The sequence below is a fragment of the Mastomys coucha genome, unplaced genomic scaffold (genome assembly GCF_008632895.1).
Source record: "Mastomys coucha isolate ucsf_1 unplaced genomic scaffold, UCSF_Mcou_1 pScaffold15, whole genome shotgun sequence".
NCBI classification, from domain to species: Eukaryota; Metazoa; Chordata; class Mammalia; order Rodentia; family Muridae; genus Mastomys; species Mastomys coucha.
In genome coordinates this window covers 22,819,641-22,843,367 of record NW_022196897.1, presented here as the reverse complement: position 1 = coordinate 22,843,367, position 23,727 = coordinate 22,819,641, and the positions used below count along the sequence as shown (strand labels likewise).

The 23,727-nt window shown below is 51.0% G+C and overlaps 1 protein-coding gene across 3 annotated transcripts; it reads left to right on the top strand.

The window, feature by feature from the left end:
* Nucleotides 1-2,035: 2,035 nt before the first annotated feature.
* Nucleotides 2,036-23,570, top strand: Phf19 (PHD finger protein 19). Of its 3 annotated transcripts, none has more exons than XM_031369961.1 (15): nt 2,036-2,141; nt 4,284-4,469; nt 4,842-4,923; nt 9,205-9,300; nt 9,727-9,827; nt 10,434-10,582; nt 12,529-12,624; nt 13,221-13,289; nt 13,399-13,519; nt 15,535-15,602; nt 17,151-17,312; nt 17,866-17,953; nt 18,613-18,698; nt 19,871-19,966; nt 21,259-23,570. In XM_031369961.1, the coding sequence occupies exons 2-15, from the start codon at nt 4,290-4,292 to the stop codon at nt 21,599-21,601; spliced, it is 1,737 nt and encodes a 578-aa protein (XP_031225821.1). In that variant the 5' UTR covers nt 2,036-2,141; nt 4,284-4,289; the 3' UTR covers nt 21,602-23,570. The 3 variants fall into 3 exon arrangements, with proteins under 3 accessions (XP_031225821.1, XP_031225822.1, XP_031225823.1); XM_031369962.1 differs by lacking the exon at nt 2,036-2,141 and adding an exon at nt 3,977-4,071 and having other exon boundaries at nt 21,259-21,601; XM_031369963.1 differs by lacking the exon at nt 2,036-2,141 and adding an exon at nt 3,978-4,071 and having other exon boundaries at nt 4,281-4,469; nt 21,259-21,601.
* Nucleotides 23,571-23,727: the final 157 nt, after the last annotated feature.

Genomic DNA, 23,727 nt, shown 5'->3' with positions numbered 1-23,727 from the left:
TTCTTATTTTTTACCTGAAAAAAAAATTTTTTTTTTGCCAGTTCATTCAATTCCTACCTCCTGAAATATGTGCCTCTCTGTTTCTGCATCCTGTCCAAATGCCAGTTTCTCCATGGAACTTAGCCTGTCAACCACTGTGAATGGCATGCAATCTATCTTGTGACATTGCAGTCTCCTGTCTTTAGTATGGCAACACTTTCTCGTTTCATCCACCGCTTTGGAGCTTACCAGAGCACCTCTCCTTCTTGAGCCTGTGTTAACCTTTATCTAGAAGATGGCCCTATGAGGCAGAGTAGTGTGGCCCCTGCTTTGGAACAGATAGGATGTGATATATAAATACCTTGGGTGCTAGCTTACCCACCCAATCCCTCTGCTCAGAGGCAGAACTGGCCTCAGAGCAACAATTCCCCAGTTCTATGCCAAAGATCTTTTTTACACAAATGTGTTATCCTTGTCCTGGCTGCCTCACCAGACTGCAGGCCCCATTTCTTTTACTTACCTATGTGCCCGAAGCCAGTTGAAGCCCTACACAAGAGAACAGTAGATGAATACAGACTGGACAAAGCACACTATTTGCCTTCTGCCCACCTATGGGGTGACAGCGGCTTTGCATACAGTGCCTCTAACCTTCCCAACAGCTGGACAACTAAGGAGACACACTCAGTCTCACATTCAGGAATAGGTGGCGCCAGTCTGTGAGCCACAGAGCCAGGCTTGCTCTGTTGTCTCTGTCCCTGGAATCCTAAAGGTGCCTCTGGCCAGCCTAGAAGCTCATGACAGAGCTTCCTGCACAGAAAGGTGTTATCTCTGCAGAAAGTGATGTGCAGCTATGCCTTCCTGGGCTGGAAGAGCCTGTCTGGTGGGGCTGCTACCAACTTCCTTTCCAGGCTCAGCCAGATTCTGCTGTGGGTCAAATCCCCAAGAGGATCAGAGGAGCAGGAAGACCCAGGAGTAAAGGGGAATGTGGATATGTGGAAGAGGACTCCCGCATCTCAAGCTGGGGGACAAAGGTGGAAGGCAGACAGGAGCTGCAGGCCAGACTGCCTACACCCCAGAGACCAGAGGGCCAGTGTGGCCCCTGGAAAATGAACAGGGAAGGCTATGGGAGGAAAGAGCAGCAACGCACAACCTCACCAAGAATGCACTCATCCCAGCAGGGTGTGTCTGCAGGGGGCCGTGCTAGCAGGTGCAGTGAGCAGTCCAGATTGAAAGCTGAGATGTAGGTAAGGGGTGTTGACCGGCACTCTCTCCAGCCCTGGCGCCAAGAGTGCGTCTGGTTGAGGACACTCTGTTTTTTCCTCCCGGAGGGAGATCTTATCTGATCAGAGCCCTATCCACAAGATCTGTCTTAAGCTTGCCCTTTACGTAGTTGTCCTGTTTGTGCACGTGGTCTGCGTGACTATCTCTCTTACACTGTTATTTCTACAGTGCGTGACTGGCATACTCGAGTGGGTTTTGTGGTCACTGTGTCGGGACTCTGTACTGCTGACTTGTGTGTGCCTTGCACGTGGTTTCACAGGAGTCTACGCTGAGAGCAGAGTCATTTTGAGTGTTGTGACTTACGGCACACGTGTGTGTGTGTGTGTGTGTCCTGTGTCTGATTCTCTTAGGCTTCCCCTGGTCTCCAGGGAGTGGTGTGGAATGTCGGTGCTGTGAGATCAAGGTGCTGGGAGACCTACCCGGGTAGTGAAAGGTCTGAGTGTAGTAGCTGTGTGCGTGTGGTGTGCGTACGCTCGCCTAGCCGTGGGTCTGTGCAGCTGTGTTTCCGCGTGTGCCCGCTCCGTTCGCTGCGCGGGGGCGGCCCCGGGAGACGCTGCGGGGCCCCGCCAGCCGCGGGCTCCAATGGCAAAGCCGGTGCGGCCCCTGCTAATTACATAAGCGGGGACGTCAATAATTCGCGGGAAAACGCGAAAAAGATGGCGCCCCGCGCCCGGGGGGCCCCTTCCTGAGCTCACCGGCCCCTCCCTCCTCGCGTCCCCTCCTCCCTGCGGCGCCCCCGCCCCGCCCCGCCCCCGCCGAGACCCCTACCCCGGCCCCAGGGGCGGACACTCGGCCAGGCAACCCTGGGCCGAGCGCACCGCCGCCGCCGATGTGCCTGGTGGCCAGACTCCAAGTGGGACCGGCTGACGCGCTGCCTCGCGGTAAGTCCCGCGCTGCGGGCGCCCTGGGAGTGTCCGCGTTTCACGCTTCAGTCCCTGCACACGACCCCTCTCCTAGAAACCTAGACTACGATCCCCGGGCGGGAGCTGAAGTACTGCGGAGCTGCGCGCTTGTGGGATGGGGACGGAGATGGAGCCGGAGCGGTACCCTCGGGGTAGCGGGAGTCCTAGCCACATCCCCAGAGCTGGGCAGGGTGTGGGTGACAGGTCTCCGTTTGTGGCCGCGTGTCTTTTCTTTTCCATTTGAAGCTATGGAGGGGAGGATAGGCAGGGCATTTGGGATTTTGCTCACGTCCAAAGTCAGGCTACGATCGGCTGGGAGCCGGGAAAGTTTGCAATTAGAGCAACTGAGGAAAGGAGTGCCTGAAGCCGAAGGGGACACTTTTTGCAAGCTATCCTCCCCCCTGAACACCCTTTTAAAAAGCCAACGGCCGCCCTGGAGAGGCCTCGGTGCATGAATCATCCGCGCTTCCTGCCCCCGCCCGGCCCCGCGCGCCCAGTGCCGCGGATTTGAACTGGACTCGGACGGGAACCCGCAAACAAGCATTTCTGTGCCGATGGGTTTGAATCAGCCAATCACAGTCCGCGGGGGCCCTCTCCAGGAGGATGGAGGCGGGATGGGGGGGCACCACCCGGGGGCCCAGCTCGGCCTCGGGGGCGCAGCGACCCGGCCTGCCCCCAAAAGCTCAATGGGGGAGGAAATGTCAGTTTGTGAACCTGCCGAGGCCGGCAGTACTCCAGGCCCAAGCAAGCAGGGACCTCCCAGCTCCCAAAGAGCCAAGTGACAGGGAAGTGGGCAAAAGTTCTGACTACAGCCTCACCTGGTGCTTGTGCCTGCCCTGGAGTAAAAGACATGAAGGAGAAGGCAGAAGGAGGCTGACTCCCATCATCCGGAGACCCAAGACCCTGACTTTGCTCCACTGCCCCAGGCCCCTCACATGTCCACGTGTAGTTTCACGTAAAGGAATGGCTCACTGCCATAGACTATCCTACAGTCTCTCTGAAGAGGCATTCACATGAAAACACACCCAGAGCTGTCTTCTTGTGGACTGGCAGGGCACCAGGTGCCCAACATCTAGGCAGAGGGAGGGACTCTGAGCAGGAGCGCCCCCACCGTCCCCACAGGAACCGTGTAAGGAAGCTGTGTTTGACCTTAAGAGTGTATGTGGAGGAATATGACGCCAGGTGAGCCCCCAGAAGGGAGAAAGCAATAACGCTGACCACCAGTGAAGGGTTGGGAAGCCACAAACCTTCTGGAAGATTCATGTAGGGAAGCTGGGTGCCCTGAGACTCTCTGTTCCAGGTGCCAGGCAGTAAGAAGCAACAGGCTCAGGAAATAGGCTTGGGAAAGATGAATGAAAAAAATTGATGAGGAAAACTGACACAGAGTTGGAAGCAGAACATGCTGGGGGATAGGGCAGGATGCTCCAAGCACTCTAGGGCGGAGATTCAGAGATTCTCAGGCAGCTGTACCAGGAGCCACTGTGGCCATGCACTGGCTGGAGAAGTGACCACCACGGTGAGACCACGATCAGGAACAAAGAAGCAAAGGGCAGCGCTTTAATGAGATGGAAAGAGCCAGATGTGTTAGGCTGGGATGGTAATGGCTTAGCTGCTCTGAGCTGATGTGTAAATGGCAGGTTTAAATGCCCTGAACTGGCTCCCATGAAGTCATCAGTTAATCGAGAACAGAAAGGGGAATTACAAAGAGGGGGAGGCACGTGGCTATGTCACACGGTTCCCATGCCACCTCAAGAGTTTTCATTGCTAGGTGGACTTTTCTCTGAAGACATTTTAGGGGAAACATAACATCTTAAGTGCTTGCTTCCATGGAACTGAGCCCACTTATGGGACAAAACCTCAGCCTCCTGGACACGCAGTGGGGTTCAGGTCTGTGGGTCCTTTACAACAGGTATGGTGGGAAGATACACTCTCCTTGTGAGCCATGGCTCTGCCTCTGGGTCATCAGCCATTTCTTGCGTCTCCTGTTTCCCTATTCCTAGAATGACATAATAGTGACCCCCTCCCAGGGTTGTCCTGTCAATAAACGTGTTTGAGAGCCTTACAGGATTTCAGGAACAGGTGGCAAGATAAACATTGTTCTTTCTCCTCCGGTGTCAGCAGAAGCTAATGGAGACTCAAGCCCTGGAACCAGGGACTCAGGAAGTCTTTGGTGCCACCAGCCCTAACAAGGGGGCCCTGTCTAAGACCAAAAAGAACTTCAAAGACTTGATGTCTAAGGTGACGGAGGGACAGTTCGTGCTATGCCGGTGGACAGACGGGCTATACTACCTCGGCAAGATCAAGCGGGTAAGTCTGCTCTGGTCCTTGGGCCCAGGCTTGAATGTCTTTGTGCTCATCCCTTTTTATCCCTCATGCCTAGAAACTGAAAGTGGAAGGAACCAGAGCTGTCCTCAGGGGCAATGTGGCCCAGCAGGTTCTTCAGAGAACTTAAGCAAGTACCAGACTGGACAGGGCACAGATGACTCTCTAGCCTGCTCTTCTACCCTTAAAAGCAGCCCCATTAAGTCGTCCCCCTGTTCCTGATGGCCATACTCCGAGGTGGGAAGCACACCTCTCCTTCTGGCCTGTCTTCTGAAGCACAAGGCTAGGAGATGGAGGAAGACTGAGATCCAACTCCTCCCTGCTGCTCCTCCATGCTCTCTCCTCTCTTTGCCTCAGGTCAGCAGTCCTAAGCAAAGCTGCCTTGTGACTTTTGAAGATAATTCCAAATACTGGGTCCTGTGGAAGGACATTCAGCATGGTGAGTGTCCAAGTGTCTACTGCCCCTCCCCCATGCCTACTCCTCTCTGTCACCTTTTTTCTTGGCATTTGTGCTAGTCCATGGACTCCAGGCCTTGAGTACTCATCTTGATGGAGCCCATCAGAAATGACAATTAAATGTCTACTCATGGATCTCCTTTCTGAATGCTCATGCTTCAGGAGGGAAGCAGGGCAGATGGAAGAGGAACTCAGGCTTGTCTTAGCACCAAGAGTACTTGGACTGGGTCTCAGGCCTACAGTCTGTGTCCTTCCTGAATGGCATCTGCCACTCTGTGTCTCCTAGAGCTAGAGAGGAGGAAGAGGCCAGTTATAGACTTCAACTGTGATCCCTATTTGCATGAGAAGAAAAAGGGTGGGGGAGGTGAAGGTGACCTGTAGCCAGGAAAGCATGAAAATGTCCATGCTTGCAGTGGTGGCGCACACCTTTAATCCCAGCACTCAGGAGGCAGAGGCAAGCAGATTTCTGAGTTCAAGACCAGCCTGATCTACAGAGTGAGTTCCAGGACAGACAGGGCTACACAGAGAAACCCTGTCTCAAAAAAACCAAAAGAAGAAGAAGAAGAAGGAGAAGGAGAAGGAGAAAGGAGGGAAGAAAGAAAGGAAATGGCCATGCTGAGATGGAGCTAGGTCATCTGCCAAGATGAAAAGGGAGCTGGACTGAGTACCACCCCTGCCTCCAAATAGCTGACACTGTGTTATAGGTATAGCCAGTTGGGGTCGTTCAATCTATATAGGACAGATTTGGCTGGTCACTAGTCACAATACCTGTGTGTTTTTATCATGGAACTATGACCCTGGTCATAGCACCTATGACCATTGGCATGAGAGAAGAAACCTATTAGGTATTATTTATCCATAACAGAACAGATGTGGCTCACTGAGGCAGGTTCTAGGGTCAGACAGACTCTGGACCTCATTCCCAATCTATCTACTACTAAGCTACACAGCTTTGAGCAGTGATGTCATTTTTCCGATGGCACAGTTGGGAAGTTCAGATATGGTGATGCATGCACGTAGAATGCTCATCCCAGTGCTGCTACACCATAAGAAGGAAGTTTCTAAGAATCTGTTACTGAAAAAGATTATTCCAAGAAGCCAGCCAAGCAGGCCATGGGATGACGCCAGTTTTTATGTCTTTCAAACAAACATAATGTTTTTTCTCCAAAAATCTGTGGCCAGAGGATACTGTTTTGTTTTATTTTTTTTTCTCTAGTCCCTTGCAATCTAAATCTGTTTTCTGTAGATGCAAAGCTATGAGCATCCCCTGCTGGCTACCCTTCTATGAAAAGCACAAAATTCCAGCACAAAGGAAAGAGGTGTCAACTCAGGGTTTAGGAAGCATCCCACTGCACACTAGGAACCAGGTGGAGCACAGCAGGCATGTAGCTAGGAACAGGTTGTTCCATATCCAGCTGATTGCTCCTGACAGGCAGGTGACACTTTAGCATTCCCTGAGGTGAGAGCTCAAGGCTGGGCATAATGCAGTTAAGATATATCACTTTATTAAGGGATCAGAGACTTAGACACTTTCCTTGGGTGTTGAATAAGGAAGGGTCATTGCCTGGCCACTTAGTCAACAAATACATCTTGAATCACCTGCTTCCTGCCAGAAATACTATGTCTACCCTTATAAAAATTTCATCCTAAGGAGAATGAGTAGGGAGGATCACCACTTCAAGGCCAGTCTGAGCTACGTAGCAAGACTCAAAATCTCTAGAAACAAAACAAGAAAAATTTCAGACAGCCTTCTGAGTAAGAAAACAGACGTAATGCATCAAGATGTATTTAAGTGGCTGAGGAGATGGCTTAGCAGTTATGAATATGTAGTGCTCCTGCAGAAGACCTGAGTCTGGTTCCCAGAACCCACATCTCATGCCTCACAATTGCCTGTAACTCTAGCTCAGGGCTCTAATGCCTCTGACCTCGTAGGGCACCTGCACTCATATACACATATCCCCCATATATATTTTTTCAGTTATCTACATAACTGAAATTTTAGCTAAAAAATCATTTTCAAATTATTTCAGGAGAATGTGGGAAGGTGACTCAGTCAGTAAAATACTTATCTTGCTAGCACAAGCACCTAGATTTAATGGCCCAGAACCCACATAAGAAAGTGGGCCCAGGGGCTGAAGTGGTGGCTCAGAGGTTAAAAGTACTGGCTACCCTTCCAGAGGACCCAAATTTGATACCCAGAACCCACATGGTGGCTCACAACCATCTGTAAATGCAGTCCTGGGTGACCCAACACCCTCTCTGACCTCCACAGGCATCCATGCAAGCAAAACCCATACTCATAAAAAATAATGAATCTTTCAGAGAAAGCTGCCATGGTGATTCACACTTGTCTTCCCAGCTCTGGAGAAGTAAAGTCAGGCAGAGGCCTGGAACTTATTAGCCAGTCAGCCTAGTGAACTCTAGATGGCAGTGAGAGACTCCATCTCAGAAAGAAAGACAGCTGCCCCTGATCAATGTGACTTGCACACATTTGCATCTGCACACACATTAACCTGCATGCATGTATATACACCAAAAAGTTGTATTCGTGAGGGGGTGTGTGTGCTTTACCTAGAGTGTACAGTCTTTGGTTCAATGCCTAGAACCACTGCACCCTCCAAAAGGAGAAATATATTTAACATAGCCATGCAAACATTTCAGGTATAAAAATATACTTAACAAAAGAAGACAAAAAAGAAAAAAATAAGGCTCAGTTCTGTAACTTTATTAGGGGTTGGGGTTTACTTCAGTGGGAGAGAGTACCCAGCAAGCACGGGCCCTAGGTCTGAACCCCAGCTCTAAAACAAACTAAGATAAGCAAGTGAACTAGTCACTAAATCTGGACCTTGGATCCTGATTCAAAACACAAATTTGTAGTGACATTTCAATTTGCTAGACATTTGGAAATAAAAGTAACTTTAGATGCAATAAAGGCTATGCAGTATACTTTAAGAGAACTCTGATTAGAAATGTAACTGCAGTGGTTACAGAAAAAAATGAATGGGTGCCTGGGTCTTGAATTGAAATAACAGGGAGGAGATGTGGGTGAGGCTGTTGTTCAAACAGGACTTTCTGTGAGTTCACAGTTGATGGGAACATGGAGTCTCGTTATGAACCTACATTCTTATCACATAGTGGGCACTTTTGAATGTCACTTGACACAAAAATGTTTAAACATAAAACGAGTTGGAATAGGTAGGAGAAGGAAGCAGATGCGACAGAAGAGCAAAGACTCAGTAGAGTAATAGCCGTGTGTTTGAATCCCACTCTCACGCTTCGCGGCTAAGCAAGGGCCTTAACTTCTGGAGCCTCAGTTTCCCCATCTTCGGAGCCAGTGTTAAGAGACACCTCTGAAAGCCTGGGAAGATTCACTGAGGCAGCTTGTGGGGCGGAGTGTGAAGGGCAGTGCTCAGCAGGCCAGTTCCTGCTCTGTGGTTTTTATTATGATTGCTTTAACAACTAAAGTCCCTGACAGTTTTATACATGTGCGTTCTGGTTACACTTTCCTCAACCCTCCCTCACCCTCCCTCCCCACCTCCATCACCTCTTCCCTCCTCTCTACCTGCCCCTTTCCCAGATGCATGATTTTTGGTTTTGTTGTGTGACCCCTTTGGGTCACACAATGAGGGTCATTTATGTGGTCGTTGGATCCGGACTGCCTACTGGAGTCCAGTGGAATCATTAACGGGTACGCAGCTGAAGGCAACAGCTCTCCACACCCCCAGAATGTATCAATATGAAGTTGTTCAGCCGTGAAGGACAGGCCCCCTGTGCCCCTGCCGTCAATATCTGGTGTGGATGGGTCCATTCTTGTGCAGGCCCTTTTGTCATCTGCAGTTGTTAAGAGTTCATTACAGGGGCCATGCTCCTTATTTCATGAAGGCATTTCATCCCTTATTTCTGCCTTTCAGCTCTTCCGTTCTTTCTGGCCCCTCTTCAGCCGTGTCCCATGAGGGTATGGTGTGGATGTCTTGTTTAGAGCTGAGCTTCAACTGTCCCTTATTCTCAGCATTTTATATAGCTGTTTCTGGCACTCTCTGCCGTTCACAGGAAACAGACGCATCTCTGGTTAAGGCTGAATGGGTATAACATATATTTAGACTCTGTGTCAACTTAGCTGAACAGCAGAACTAAATTTCCCAGTAGGGGGCCTGTGAGCCTCCTTACCAGATCCAAGTGTGGATTCCCTCCCCTCCCAGCAGATGGTTTTGACTACGTCTTGGTAGTGTGAGCTGGAGCTGAGTTGAGGGGACTTCTTTTTCAGCTGGTGTTCCAGGAGAGGAGCCCAAGTGTGATGTCTGCATGGGGAAGACTTCAGGGCCGATGAATGAGATCCTCATCTGTGGGAAGTGTGGCCTGGGTGAGTGGGTGAACGAACAGCACACTGCAGAGGTCCTGCCCTGTAAGCCCCTCCCACTTTGTGGGCCCCTCCCACATCGCATTTGCTGTGGTCCCAGATAGCTTCCTATTTCTCCTTCTTTCCCTGGCATCTCTCCTCCTGCCTTGGGGAAAGGTGACCAAAAGCAATGGGAAATGTAGTTTGTGGCCCTCCTAGGCAGAGAAAGGCAGGTGCTGAAGTTCGTCCTTGGTGCCTCTTACAGTGGCCAGTACCATCTTTTTGTGCCTCACTGGTTATCAGCTTGGTACCACCAGCCAGTACCCTGAAAGCTGGCAGGCAGAGCTCCCTAGGACTTGGCATAGCTCGGCTAGCCCCGGTGCCTTTGACCAAATGGCCTTGGGCCACTGCTCCCTTGTGAGTGATTCGCTATCCCCTCCTTCACCCCAGGTTACCACCAACAGTGCCACATCCCCATCGCAGTCGATGCCAACTGGCCCCTCCTCACTCATTGGTTCTGCCGACGCTGCATTTTCGCACTGGCTGTGAGGGTGAGCACCCCCCACCCCCATCCCCCAGACCTTGCCTTCCTGCCTTACAATTGGGCAGACCAGAGCCCCAGAAGACTCGGGCCTGCGACTTGGTCGCTGATGCTGTACTCTAGGCAGAAGAGCTCCACCTGGACTGTGGAGACACAGGGTGCTCTCTGTCTGAAATCGGGCCAGATTTCAGAACCTCTCTAAACTTCAAGTCTCCTCACCCATAAAATGGACAGTTTTGTGTCAGTAGAAGGCCCCCAATAAAGGGCCATTTCCAATTAAAAGACCTTATGTACCTACCCCTTACACGTGGTATTATTTTTTTTTACTTCTTTTTTTTTTAAAAAAAAAACTCTTGTTAAGATAAATATATTCTTTCATGAACTCGTGTGTGTGTGTGTGTGTGTGTGTGTGTGTGTGATGTCCTTATTACAACTGATGCTATTAATGAATATCTTTTAGGGAAACAGAATGGGTTTAGGATTGGTGAGAAAAAGCTCCTCGTTTTTCTGATGCTCATAAAATGTCTGGGTCTCCCCAAACCCTGGCAGCATTTCTCCTGATAGCTGTGTGCCAACAGGTGTGGTTGGTGACCTGGGTCCTATCTCCTCTCCCTAGAAAGGCGGCGCTCTGAAGAAAGGCGCCATCGCCAAGACGCTGCAGGCAGTGAAAATGGTGCTGTCCTACCAGCCCGAGGAGCTCGATTGGGACTCACCCCATCGCACCAACCAGCAGCAATGCTACTGCTACTGCGGCGGGCCTGGAGAGTAAGGCGACAGAGAGGGGCACGTGCAGGCTTCAGGGTGGGACTGACAGGCCCCCAGAGAACCCCATCCCAGGGGGCGGGGCCTGAGTGACAGCCTGAAGGGCGGGGAGGGGCGGGGCTTGAGGAGCAGGCTCTGGAGGCGGGGGCTGAAGGGACAGCCTGGAAGCGGGGCCTGAGCGTCATTCTCTGGAGGGGCAGACTTGGAGCGACAGCTGGGCTGGAGGCGGGACCTGGAGGGGCGAACCTGGAGCTATGGGGCGGGGCCTTAGTGTCAAGCTGTAGAGGCGGGACCTAGAGAAACGTGACAGTTCAGGGGCGGGGTCTGAGTACTAGGCTGTGAAGGCGGGATCTAGAGAGGTGGACCCAGAGTGACAGCCACGAGGCAGGGCCTCAGTGTCAGGCCTTGGAGGCGTGTCTTGGATAGGCAAATCCGGAGTACCAGCTGGGGGCTAGGTCTAGGGAGGACAGGCCTGAAGTGACATTCGCGAGGGTGGAACCTAGGTGTCAGGCCACGGAGGCGGGATCTGGAGGGGCGGGTCCGCGATGTCGTTTAAGAGAGGGCAGATTTTAATGTTGAGGCTGTGTCACTTTGCAGGAGGATGGGGCTTCAGGAGGGAGACCCATAGTGGTCTGTGGGGACCAAGCTTTGAGGGGTGGGCCCAGCGGGTAGGATAGTTGCCATAAGGCAGGTCTGGACCAAAGGGAGCCAGAAGAGTTACCTAGGGATGTTAAGGGAAGGGCCCTGAAAGTAGGCTCAGAGTGAGAACCAGTGCAGAAGGCAATGGAGAGTAGAAGACGGAGTGCTTTTCTTGGAGTCATTTGAAAAAGGTGGAAGCAGCTAAGAGCCTAGCCCTGACAAATGTCTATAACAGAACTTTGCCAACTGTGCCCCCCCCCCATTCTCGGTTCACTTACTAGGTTTTCTTTGTGTGATTGTGAGCATCAGGAACTATATACAAGCTCACAAGGGCTGTGAGTTGTTAATCAGCTGCTGGTGGCAGAGGAGATTCTTGTCTTGCTGCGGGACCGGAATCTGGTCTAGCTTGCCAACCTAGGCCTCCAAGGGCAACTGAACATGTTCCTCTGGGCTGTCTGCACAGAGGCAGGATCTCTACCCTCAGTAAATGGCAGACTGCTCCTTTCCCTGTCCTGAGTTTTAGAGTGTCTGGAAGTTATGCTTTATGGCTCAGCTAGCCTCTGACTATGCCTTTTGAACTACTTCATCTGTCAAATGGACTACCTTAATTACCCATGAGCATCTCGGTATGCTCAGAGGCATTGTGAAATCTATATGACGCCAGGAAATGGTGGCGCATGCCTTTAATCCCAGCACTTGGGAGGCAGAGGCAGGTGGATTTCTGAGTTCAAGGCCAGCCTAGTCTACAGAGTGAAACCCTATCTCTGAAAAAAGAAAGAAAGAGAGAGAGAGAGAGAGAGAGAGAGAGAGAGAGAGAGAGAGAGAGAGAGAGAGAAATCAGTCTATATGACATTAGGAAGTCGGTGTTTCTCAGTGTCTAATGGGCAGTTGTTAAAACATAGACACACACACACACACACACACACACACACACACACACACACACACTTCCAAAAGGCTCCTCTGAAAACCAAGGCAGATCTGAAGCCAACCAGAGAACCTGCATATTAAACCCGTACTTTGAGGCCGGGGCCAATGGTGTGCTTTTTTTTTTTCCTCTGAGACAGGGTTTCTCTGTATAGCCCTGGCTGTCCTGGAACTCACTCTGTAGACCAGGCTGGCCTTGAACTCAGAAATCCACCTGCCTCTGCCTCCCAAGTGCTGGGATTAAAAGTGGGTGCCACCACCGCCTGGCAATGGTGTGCTTTTCTAACTGTGGTCCACAGTCCTCTTCCCTTTCTTGCAGAGGCAGATGAGTAAGTTGCTGAACCTGACTCTGATAGGCTGACCTAGCTCTTCTGTACTTCCAGGTGGTACCTGCGGATGCTACAATGCTACCGGTGTAGGCAATGGTTCCATGAAGCTTGCACACAGTGCCTTAGTGAGCCTATGGTGTTTGGAGACCGGTAGGTGATTATCTACCAGATATCATACAAAGGAAGTCTATGAGAGCCTAGACTTGCCAACAGGAGACAGCTCAAGATAAAAGGGAACCTGGCTGTGTTGGGCCAGGAGACAACAAAGGAACATACTGGGCTACATGCCTACTTGCTGCTGATTTGTGGGTAACCTTGACCACATTCCTGCCTTCACAAGTTCCAGACTCTACAAGTATCTCAGGAAGTGGAAATAATAGTCTCTGCCTTAGCCTTACCAAGAGTTACTGTAAACACCACTAGGGAAATGGATGGCCTCATATCTGCCAGATCAAATACTATATTTCTTTGTCTATTGGCTGGCAAAGTGGAGGGGGGGGTCTCAGAAGGGACAGTGGTGGCCACTATCGCCCAGCCTGTGAACTAAGCTGATTCTAGGGCAGTGATCTTTGGAGAGGGGTGGAGACATATTCCTTGGTCCCTGTCCCCTCCACTGCTCAGAGGCTAGCAGCCCAGAAGTGGATGCTATGGGAATCGGGTGGGAGGGGGAGAGATGGCCTGGGCTGAGGGTCAGAAGTTCTCCCATCACAGCCCCTCCCATCACAGCCCCTCTTGTCTACACACAGCTTCTACCTGTTCTTCTGCTCGGTGTGTAACCAAGGCCCAGAGTATATCGAGAGGCTGCCCCTGCGATGGTGAGAGGATGGGACCTGTCCCTACTAACTCTTCTTTTCCCCTCTGCCCTCTGCCCTCTGCCCTCTGCCCTGACCCTGACCCTCACTTGGTCCTTGCTTTCTTACCCAGGGTAGACATAGTTCACCTGGCCCTCTATAACCTGGGAGTACAGAGCAAGAAGAGGTACTTTGACTTTGAAGAGATCCTGGCCTTTGTCAACCACCACTGGGAGCTCCTGCAGCTTGGCAAGGTATGTAAGGTCCCAGGGGCCAGAGGTGCCTTCACAGCATCACTCAGTGCAGGGTGAGGATATAGATATCTGAGTTCTCGCCCTTGTGCTGCAGTTCCTTGAGTCAGGGCTTCCAAGTCTGTGCCATGGAGGGCTTTCTGGCCTCTGGTTTGGGAAGTGGTCAGTTGGAACATCACTAACTCAGCTACAGGGAGCTGAGGTATTGTGCCAAGTGTGGCTGGAGTGGACAGAACTCTCTGCTAAGGGATTTGGCAGATTTCCTGGCTAGGTTAGAAATTACAGTGGGTTTGTCTTCTGCTGATCTTGTTCTGCATTGTGTTTCCAGGGGCTTCAGTGCCCTGTAACTAACAGACTTTGAAACTGTCAGAGCTGGAGAGCAACCTAACACTCCCGTGGGGCTACATAGCCCCCCACCCTAATAATTCCCTCAGAGTCCTCTTTACTACTGCAGAATGAAATGTCTCCCACTCACTACCCAGTCCTTCTTTGATGAGACAGGGTTGTAGATGGCTCAGTAGATGAGGGTGCTCTCTACCAAGTCTAAGAGCCTGAATTCACTCTTCAGGACCCAGAGAGTGGAAGGAGACAAGTGACCCAGATCCCAAGTTGTCCTCTGCCCACCAAACATGTGCTATGGCATGCACATGATACACACACAGAGAATACACACACACACACACACACACACACACACACACACACACACACACACAAGTGTATAATTAAAAAAAAATACCAAATAGGTAATTCTTACCTTTTACAAGCAGTTGTATATGTGCCTCCATTTATAGTGGTGCTTGGTAAATTGTAAGGCACACAGAAAGCCTTAAAGAATGGAGTCAGTATTGTTTTTAGATTTATTTAATGCACATGAATGTTTTGTTTGCGTGCATGTCTACACACCACATGTGTGCCCGGTGACCATAGACACCATAAGAAGGTGTTGGATCCCCTAAAACTGGAGTTGTGGACGGTCATTAGCTTCTTCTGTGTTGGTGCTGGAAATCAAACCAAGGTCCCCTGCTAGAACAATTGCTCTTAACCACAGAGCTACCTTGCCAGCCCCTAGAGTTGGAATGTTTTAATAACTTTTTCTGGTGTGTAAAAAAATTGTGCTTAGGTGCACTAGAGCAATGCTCAGCAGGAAAGAGCACTCACACTGCCCCTGCAAGAACCCAAGCCCCATTCTCATGCCTGCATGGCAGCTTACCACTACTGTCTGCAACTCCAGTTCCAGCAATCCAACACCCTCTTCAGATCTCCAGTGGGCACTGCACACATATGATACATATACACACACCTGCAGTAAACACTCATAAAAATAAATATTAAAAAGTGTTTCTAATGGAAAAACTTAAATGATCAAAATAGAAGTATACATTTTAAAGACTCATATTTTCACTACTCAGAAATAATTAGAAATAAAGCATGGCTATGTCCTGTTCCTCCTTTTTTTATGGTTTACAAGAATTTATATATTGTTTTAGGTCATCTCTTCTTGGTTAGTGTTATGCTGTTTCAGGCTTTTGGTGTTCTCATAACCTTTTAAATGGCTGAACTGATGTCCTCCCTAGTTTACTGGTTGGGCACATAGTTTATCTTCTTTCTGTCTGCCATCAGAAACAGTGCCATCGGGCACATTTGTGTATGTGAAAGTTTGTTCGTGTTCCATACTTGATCTGTATCATAAACCTCATAGAGTGGCATCACTGGACAGGAGTGTGGATGTTTTAGAAGCAGCCCTGAGGAATGAACCCAGGGCCTTGTGCATGACAGGCGAGCAGTCTCCCACTAGGCTACAGCCTCAGCCCTGTAAAGCTCCTGAAACATTGAGGCCAGGAGCTTTCCCTCTTTATCACAGATGGGGAAACCTGACCTCAAAGGGGTAAAAGGTTTCAAGCCAAATGGTTCTCCCCTGGAGGCCACTAGAGCATAAGATGGGGTGGCAGGATCAGGCCAGTGCCTTCTAAGATGCTCCTATAGATCTAACTCTCCTGCTGGCCCGCTTCCCCTAGCTCACCAGCACCCCTGTGACAGAACGAGGGCCGCATCTCCTCAACGCTCTCAACAGCTACAAAAGCCGGTGAGTGCATGGAGGGAGGAGGAGCTGTGGGTGCTGACTGGAATTTCAGTCCGAAGGCTGTTCCTACCACAAATCCTCCACTCAAGCTGTGCTCCCTGCCTGGCTCTCCTTCTTCTTCCTCCACCATCCAGGGAGCAAAGACATCTAGAGGTCTTCCTTTGCAAAGTCTTCCCAAGTGCCCAGGGCCTTGACTCAGTCGCATGCTAAGCTCCATTCTATGCTTCGGTCAGCTAGAAAGCTTGGAAGAGCATCAGTCAGGGCTTCAGCCTCTGGGCTACTTTCCTAATCTTTGCCTTCCCATCCCAAGCACACACTTGTCCCTCAGCCATGTTCAAGGCCTTTTATGACACAACCCTCCCTGTCTGCATCTTACACTGTTATCCTTTTACTTTAGGGACTCTGGGTGTCAGCCAGCTCTGATTATCCCTTGGTTTCCTACCCATTTGTTGGTTGGTTGGTTGGTTGGTTGGTTGGTTGGTTGGTTGGTTGGTTGGTTGGTTGGCTGGTTGGTTGGTTGGTTGGTAGATTGGTTGGTTGGTTGGTTGGTTAGTAGATTGGTTGGTTGGTTGGTTGGTTGGTTGGTTAATTAGCTGGATGGCTGGATGGCTGGCTAGCTGGCTGGCTGGCTAGCTGGCTGGCTGGCTAGCTGGTTGCTTGGCTGGTTGGTTGGTTGGTTGGTTGGTTGGTTGGTTGGTTGGTTGGTTGGTTGGCTGGCTGGCTGGCTGGCTGGCTGGCTGGCTGGCTGGCTGGTTTTTGAGATAGGTTCTCACTCTGGCCCAGGCTCAAATTCTTGATTACCCTGCCTCAGCCTCCCCTATGCTGAGTTTACAGGTGTGCACCACCACACCCCGTGTACTGAGCACTTTGCTCCTGTCCTCCCTGGACAGGTGTCCTTCCCACCCACCTGTCCAGGGAGGTGTCCTTCCTTATTCCCAACCTTCATTCAGTTTTTGGCAACAAGTAATTTTTATAGAACTGTAAAAACTTACAGTTACAGACTCTGTAATTGGCCTGTCTAGGGAGATTCTGAACTACAGGGAGATTCTGAGCTACGAAATACAGTCCCTGCTTCAATGAAAGTTTTCCTGACACCTCTTACAGAATGACCTCTGGTCACCTTCCTGTGGTTTAAGGTTCAACAAGACCACCCCTTGAGGGTGAGACTCCTTGGCCTCCCAGTGTTCAGCTTCCTGAGAACAGGCCTAGGTTTGAACACCCTCCATAGCCTCAGGGCCTCACTGAGCCAGTGTTGAAAAGACATATGCCCGGAGGTGCTTCCTGGCCACAGAACATTAAGAACTGGCACCAGTACCTGGGTCCTGGGAGTTCTGCCCTGTGCTGTACCTGGTGGCCTTGCAGCTGGCCAAGGCTAAGAAGCCTCAAGGAAGAGCAAGAATAGACTACATTCAGGAGGTAGGGACAAGGAGGTGCTTGGCCACATTCTCCAGCTGGGAACTGTGGATTCATTCTTGGGGTGGCCTTGGTGGTAATCTGCTGCACTCCCTGGAGGATCAGCTGACAGCCCAATCCTCTCTCCTGCCACCCCAGGTTCCTGTGTGGCAAGGAGATTAAGAAGAAGAAATGCATCTTCCGACTGCGCATCCGTGTCCCGCCCGCCCCTCCAGGAAAACTGCTTCCCGACAGGGCGCTGATGCCAAGTGATAAAGGGACCTCTGAGATGCTTCGTAAGAAAGGAAAGAGCAAGCCTGGGTCAGTGCTGGTGGAGGGCTGTGGCTGTAGCCAGCTTGGGTTCTCTGTCTAAGCTCCCACCTCCTGCAGATAGTAGAAAGCTATGCAATGGGCCCAGGCAGTGTGGCAGCACTCCTGTAAATCTGGAGTCCTAGACCCAGCAGGGTCCAGCTATAAGCACTCTGGGAGAGCTAGGGAGCCGATCCTAGGTCCCTCTCATCACAGGCCCCTCACTTCCTAGCTCCAGGGAAGCCTGATCCTGGGACCCAGCCCTGCTGCATTACGACTGGGCAGCGAAGGGACACAGAAGTGTGTGACATGCCCTTGTTCTCCCAGCGGGGCAAAGTCTCCTCTCTAGGACAAGGAGGCACCTTTCCTTTTTCTACTTTCTAAAGCCCCTCCATATTCACTGCCCCAGAGGATGGCTTCCTCCCAGGCTCCCTCTGTCCTGCCCAAACCCTCCTGACCCTGGCTGGCCACTGCCCCCAGCACTCCTGAGGCCTCTCCCACTGAGCCTCTGCCTGGCCCTCCCGGGCTCTGACTGGGCCACCCTCTCCCTTTTCTGTCTCCACAGTTTGTTGCCTCAGGAATCCCAGCAGCAGAAAAGGCGAGTTTATAGAAGAAAAAGATCAAAGTTTTTGCTGGAAGATGCTATTCCCAGTGTTAGTTCCTGGTTTTCTTATTCTCCAGTTCCATGTGCAAGGGCCGCACACATTAGGGGTCCTATGCAGAAAAGAATGCACTGTCCTGACCCAAATAGGCGCCCCAATATTACTTCCAATTACAGAGAAACAAGGATGAGCCAGACACCCTAAGACCCCTACTGCCTTATCCCCACAAGTTCTCCTGAGAACACGGGTTAGGGCAGGGGTAGAGAATATCCCCAGCCTAGAACCAGGTCTCAGAGCACATTTTCCTTCTCTGGTTATCCTTACTGAAACCCTCCCCATGGATGATAGTGTTAAGAGTGTGCCTCTGCACTCTGGTGCTTTACAGTTTGCAAAACGCTTTCATAGTCATGACTGAGCCCTAACTGCTTTTGTGTCCCCCAGTAAGCAGGCTCTGGGTTATTCCTATTTTGCAATGGAGGCATCCAAGACTCAGAGAGGTGAATGAGAAATCAGGTGGCTGGAGAAGAAGTCAGGACTAGACACAAGGGTGACTTGGCTATCTGCTCACAGTTTAGAGTCCAGAAGAAGTGGCAGGTTTTACCCAAGGAATGGCAGCCCTCACAGCTCTGGCTGAACAGCAGGCATCCCTCAGCTTGGGAAAGGCAGCTCCTTTGGTCCTTTGACTGAGCCTGTCTCTGTTGTGTCCGCAGAGTGACTTCACCTCAGCCTGGAGCACAGACCACCACCTGGCCAGTATATTCGACTTCACACTGGATGAAATTCAGAGTTTAAAAAGGTACCTGCTGTTCTAGAACTGACAGTAAGAGGGGCCTCTACTCTCCAGAATGAAGGAGGGACACATCCTGAGGGTGGGGACACACCCCTCATGGCCTTCTGAAACTCCAACTGAAAGGTCTGATATGCACAGGGCTGCCTGAGAATTTTGTAGGCTATAGCTTTCGGCGTACCACCCTCTGCCCTCCAAAGCAGTGGTCCCAGCTGACTTGCCTAAAGTCCCACCTCTCTAGACCTCTCCCCTGCCTCACATCTAAGACCAAAAGGGCTATAGCTACTTATTCTTACTGCTTCACTTGTGTTTATACTGAGCCTTCTTCCTAGGCCACCCTGTGCCCTGCCTTCTACCAGCTAAAATACTCAGAATATTGCTTCCTCCAGGAAGCCCTCAGACTCAGAGATCCTCTCAAGCTGCATTGGAAGCCTGCTTATATCTGCTCATATGAATATGAAATACCCATATTTTGGTATTTGAAGGACAAGAATTTCATCTTTTATCACTTGACTCCCAAAATCACTGAAGAACACGCTGTCTTGGTCACCAATGAGGAAGGGGAGGGGTTTAGAGTCAGATGGGAGCTCTAGGCCATGCTTACCAGCTAATTGCAGCATTAGCTGACTTCCTTAGTCACCCAAACGCCTAATTTCTCCCACTTTAAATCCATGAAATTTTGTACAGCTGCTCATTGGCTCATGGACCAATGTCACCGGTGTGTCTGTTGCCATGGGAGACATTGGTCTGAGAAAATTTTCTTTTTTTGTTTTTTTTTTGTTGTTGGTGGTGGTGGTGGTGGTGTTTTTTGTTTTTTGTTTTGTTTTATTTTGTTGTTTTTGCTTTGTTTTTTTGAGACAGGGTTTCTCTGTGTAGCCCTGGCTGTCTCTGAAACTCACACTGTAGACCAGACTGGCCTCGAACTCAGAAATCTGCCTGCCTCTGCCTCCCAAATGCTGGGATTAAAGGTGTGTGCCACCACTGCCCAGCTGAGAAAGTTTTCTTGACACTCAACTTTGAAGACTGAATGGTGGAAAACAGGACAGACAGACTTGGGGTGAAAATCTTGGCAGTGAGGAGATGGGCCTGCTGGGATGGAGAATGCCTGTCGGAGACAGAAGGTGGAGAAGCTCCATGGTGTTGGGCCAGGCCAATAGTAGGCTCTTCTTCTCTCCTCTCAGTGGCAGCTCAGGCCAGACCTTCTTCTCAGATGTGGATTCCACCGACGCCGCCAGCACCTCCGGCTCTGCCTCCACTAGCCTCTCCTACGACTCCAGGTGAGCTTCCTGAGGGTGTGAGCTAGAGCCTTTGGAGGGACTGAGGTCTCTAGCCTGGCCGCTCCCTACTGCGGGATGCAGACTTATCCTGCACATCCTGGTCTTCTGTGACTGAGTCCGCTCTGGACCCTCAGTTCCTAAGCAGCGGGGTGGCAGCTAAGCTTGCTGTGAGCCCTTCCTTCTGTCTGAGATTCTTTGCCTACAGTGGTTATGAGATCCTTCTTGTCAACTGATCCAGTTCTGGGACTGTTTGACTAGAGAGGCCGTTTCCTTCTGCATCTCTCGGCATCTGTGTGTTGTAACTGTGTGTCACCTGTGCCTCGGACTGCAGGGCTCCTGTTCTCAGTTCCTGACTGTCTGATTTGTATCCTAAGATCATTAAGAGGAAAATTCAGCAGGGCAGTGGTGGAGCACGCCTTTAATCCCAGCACTTGGGAGGCAGAGGCAGGTGGATCTCTGAGTTCAAGACCAGCCTGGTCTATAGAGTGAGTTCCAGGACAGCCAGGGCTACACAGAGAAACCCTGTCTCAAAAAAAAAAAAAAAAAAGAGGAAAATTCACTTCTTTTAAGCAGAGTAGAAGGTCAGACTGTGAAGTCTGGCTGAGAGTATAGCCTGGTTTACTGCTGGGCACATCCCCCTCTGCATTCATATTCTAGAGCGTGTGGAGATTTTTCTGGTATAGACTTGAAACTATCTATAAAGATAGAACTCCTCTGCTTGTGCACATCTCTGTCTGGGGTCCTTCTCTCCTGTTGCCTCTGTAGCTTTAAGAACCAAACCCAGGGCTTCATGCTTACTAGACAAGTGCTCTGTCACTGAGCTAAACTGCCCTAGTCTTCCTGCTCCCTTGAGTTTCTCACTATGCCTCCATGTCTCAGCATCTGTTAACAGGCAGTTTGTCTGGTGTGTCTGTTTTGCTAACACCCATGCCTGTGTGGTACACGGTCCTTCAGTTCCTGTCCCTGTAGCTCACCCAGCTCATACAAAGGACTAAAGAGCCTAATCAAGGCCTCTGCACTGTGGGACTTCAGAAGCACACACCACAGTGACACACCCCTCCAGATACAAGCAGCATATGCTTCAAAACTGAATTTACCCAGGTTGGAATCCTGGTCTTTGTACTCCCCAGCCAATGTCCTCTCTGGAATCTCAGTTTCCCTATTACAGGACTACTCTGAGGTTCCAAGATAATCCATGCCCGGAGTGGGCCTGGTCCCTAGTCCCTAAGAGTCTCTAGGGTTGAGGAATCTTACGATTGCTTCAACTCATCCCTCTGCCCCTCCTGATACAGATGGACGGTAGGCAGCCGCAAGAGAAAGCTAGCAGCCAAAGCATACAGGCCCCTGCAGGCAAAGCACCGGGCTGCCGAGGTGGATGGACGCTGCACGTCAGACAGTAGTGCAGAGGGAGCTCCGGGCCCTGAGCAGCAGGATGAAGGCGTCGACAGCCACACGCTTGAAAGCATCAGTGGAGATGACTCCTCCCTGTCCCACCTCAAGTCGTCTATCACCAACTACTTTGGTGCAGCCGGGCGGTTGGCCTGCGGGGAAAAGTATCAGGTGCTGGCACGGAGGGTCACTCCAGAAGGCAAGGTTCAGTACCTGTTGGAATGGGAGGGGACTACCCCTTACTGATAACCCCTCGGAGCCTGCTCAGATCCCTGCAAACCAAAGGAGGGGCAGAAGAGGCCACCGAGTCCGGGCTTGGGGTGGTGGAGGAAAGCAGGACATGTTGGCTGCGGCCCCTGCCTGCTGCCTGCCAGGCCAAGGCCTGTGTGCTGCTGTTCTAATTGCCTGAGTCTCTGAGACTCCAACTGGCTCTCTCTCGTTGTCTATACTACACTCCCTACACCTCAAACTTCTTATTGGTTCCTCTGACAGTACCCTGGCTGTGACCCCTGATCTGAGGCCTGAATCTGTTTTTCATTGGCCCCAATTCTCTATCTTCTGACCTCTCACCCCTTTCGGGTATTTTGTGTGGACGCACATCTTCCATGCATGTACGCTCATCCCTCCCACACTGGGCATCCTTCACTGGGTCCTCACTAGGACCACAGTGAGGGAAGGGAACTCTGGGGATCTTCTACTTTCTCACTAGTACCCCTTACTCCAGGAGGGTAGGGATGCCTGAGAAAGTTGAGGATGCCTGGGACCCAGAACCTGGGGAGTGATGAGCTGGGTCTCTGCTGAAGGGACTGGAATCAGGATCCTTTATTGAGACTGGGAGGGGAGACTAAGGGAGTCAGGGCCAAGGCTCCCAGAAGTTTGCCTGTCCCCAGCAACAACCCTTCACTTGTCATGGACTGGGGCCTTGCCTTGCTGCATAGACGTGTACTTAACCACGTAGATCTGTGAGGAAAGGATGGGGAGGAAAACCAGGCCAGATTAAATCCCATCCCAAACACTGTGTGTACAGACACCTCATATTCCTACCAGGGCCTCCTGGCCCCCATCCCTGGCCTCTTCCAGGGATAAATGCTGCAGTTAAATGTGAGAACCAAACTCCAGCCTCCTCTGGCCTGTGAACCAGCCTTGGCCCCACAGAGAAGCACAAAATACACCTCTCTCCTGCATGGCTCCTGCCTTGCCCTGGAGTTGACAATCAAGGGCCTGAATCATTGGTTCCCTTCAGAAAGGAAGTCTTTGTCATTGATGGTAGAAATAGAACTCTTAGAATGGACAAACTCAGCCATGTCTGGAGGGAAACCAAAACCAGGAGGTGGGCAGGGAGCCCTTACTTTGCCTGCAGAAACAGAAACTGACTTGCTAGGTTAGAAAAATGAAGAGAAGCGCCTTTGGGGTGGGAGGTAGGAGCACCAGACTGGGACCAGCCTCCCTGGCTGCTGCTGTGGCTTCCATCTGGGAGTGGGAAGATGACTGCATGGCGACGCCAGACTATATCAGAGGCGCTGATTTTCCCATGACTGGGTCTGACCCCTCCATGCCTGCCAGTGAGCATTAATGGGGGGCAGGGTCCCTGAGGTAGGTTAGATGGCCCCTGACTTAAACCTCAGCAACCATAGTGCCTTGCAAAGGAACCTCACCTCTCACTAGACACAGCTAACCACTTCCCTCTGCTTCCCTGTCTTGGCTCAGGAAGGGATAAGCAGATGGACACTGAGCCCAGTTGTCAGTTTGACAGCTGCTGCCACTGAGGTCCCCAAGAGGGGCCTGGTGGAAGGAGAGTTGTGAAGCCAACTCCCAGGCCAGCAGGCATGTGGGAACTGGGGTCAAATTTGTGGCTTCCTGTTGGCTTCAGTGAGCATGGCAACCTCCAACATGCGTTTTCCAGGCTACTGGGTAATTCAGAGAGCTGGGATGGCTATTTGTACATCTGCCCCTCCCCTGCTGTGCCCCAGAAGCTCTGAGCCTGAGGAGTAGGAAGAAGGCAGGCGGGGTGCTCATCCCCTTGGGGAAGCTAGCACAAGGCCTGACCAGGTCACCAGACTCCCCATGGCAGCATTTCACTCCTACAAGATAATAGCTGCATTACTGCCAATTGATGGTATAACCCTGTGCACCTTTGAAAAGATTTTGGTTTTAAATGGCTGCTTTTAATAATATTTGTTATATTAAAGTTATAGTTGATGTGTCTGGATTACAACAGAAGTGTGTCCTTGGAGCTGGCTGCGGGTTCTTTTCTTGGCTTCCTAACGTTTAGGCAGAAGATATAGAGGCCAGCCCTCTGGCCACCCAGGCCCCACCCCCCTGCATCCTCTGCCTGTGCTCTCAGCAGTGACCCCCTATTACCTGAACAGCAC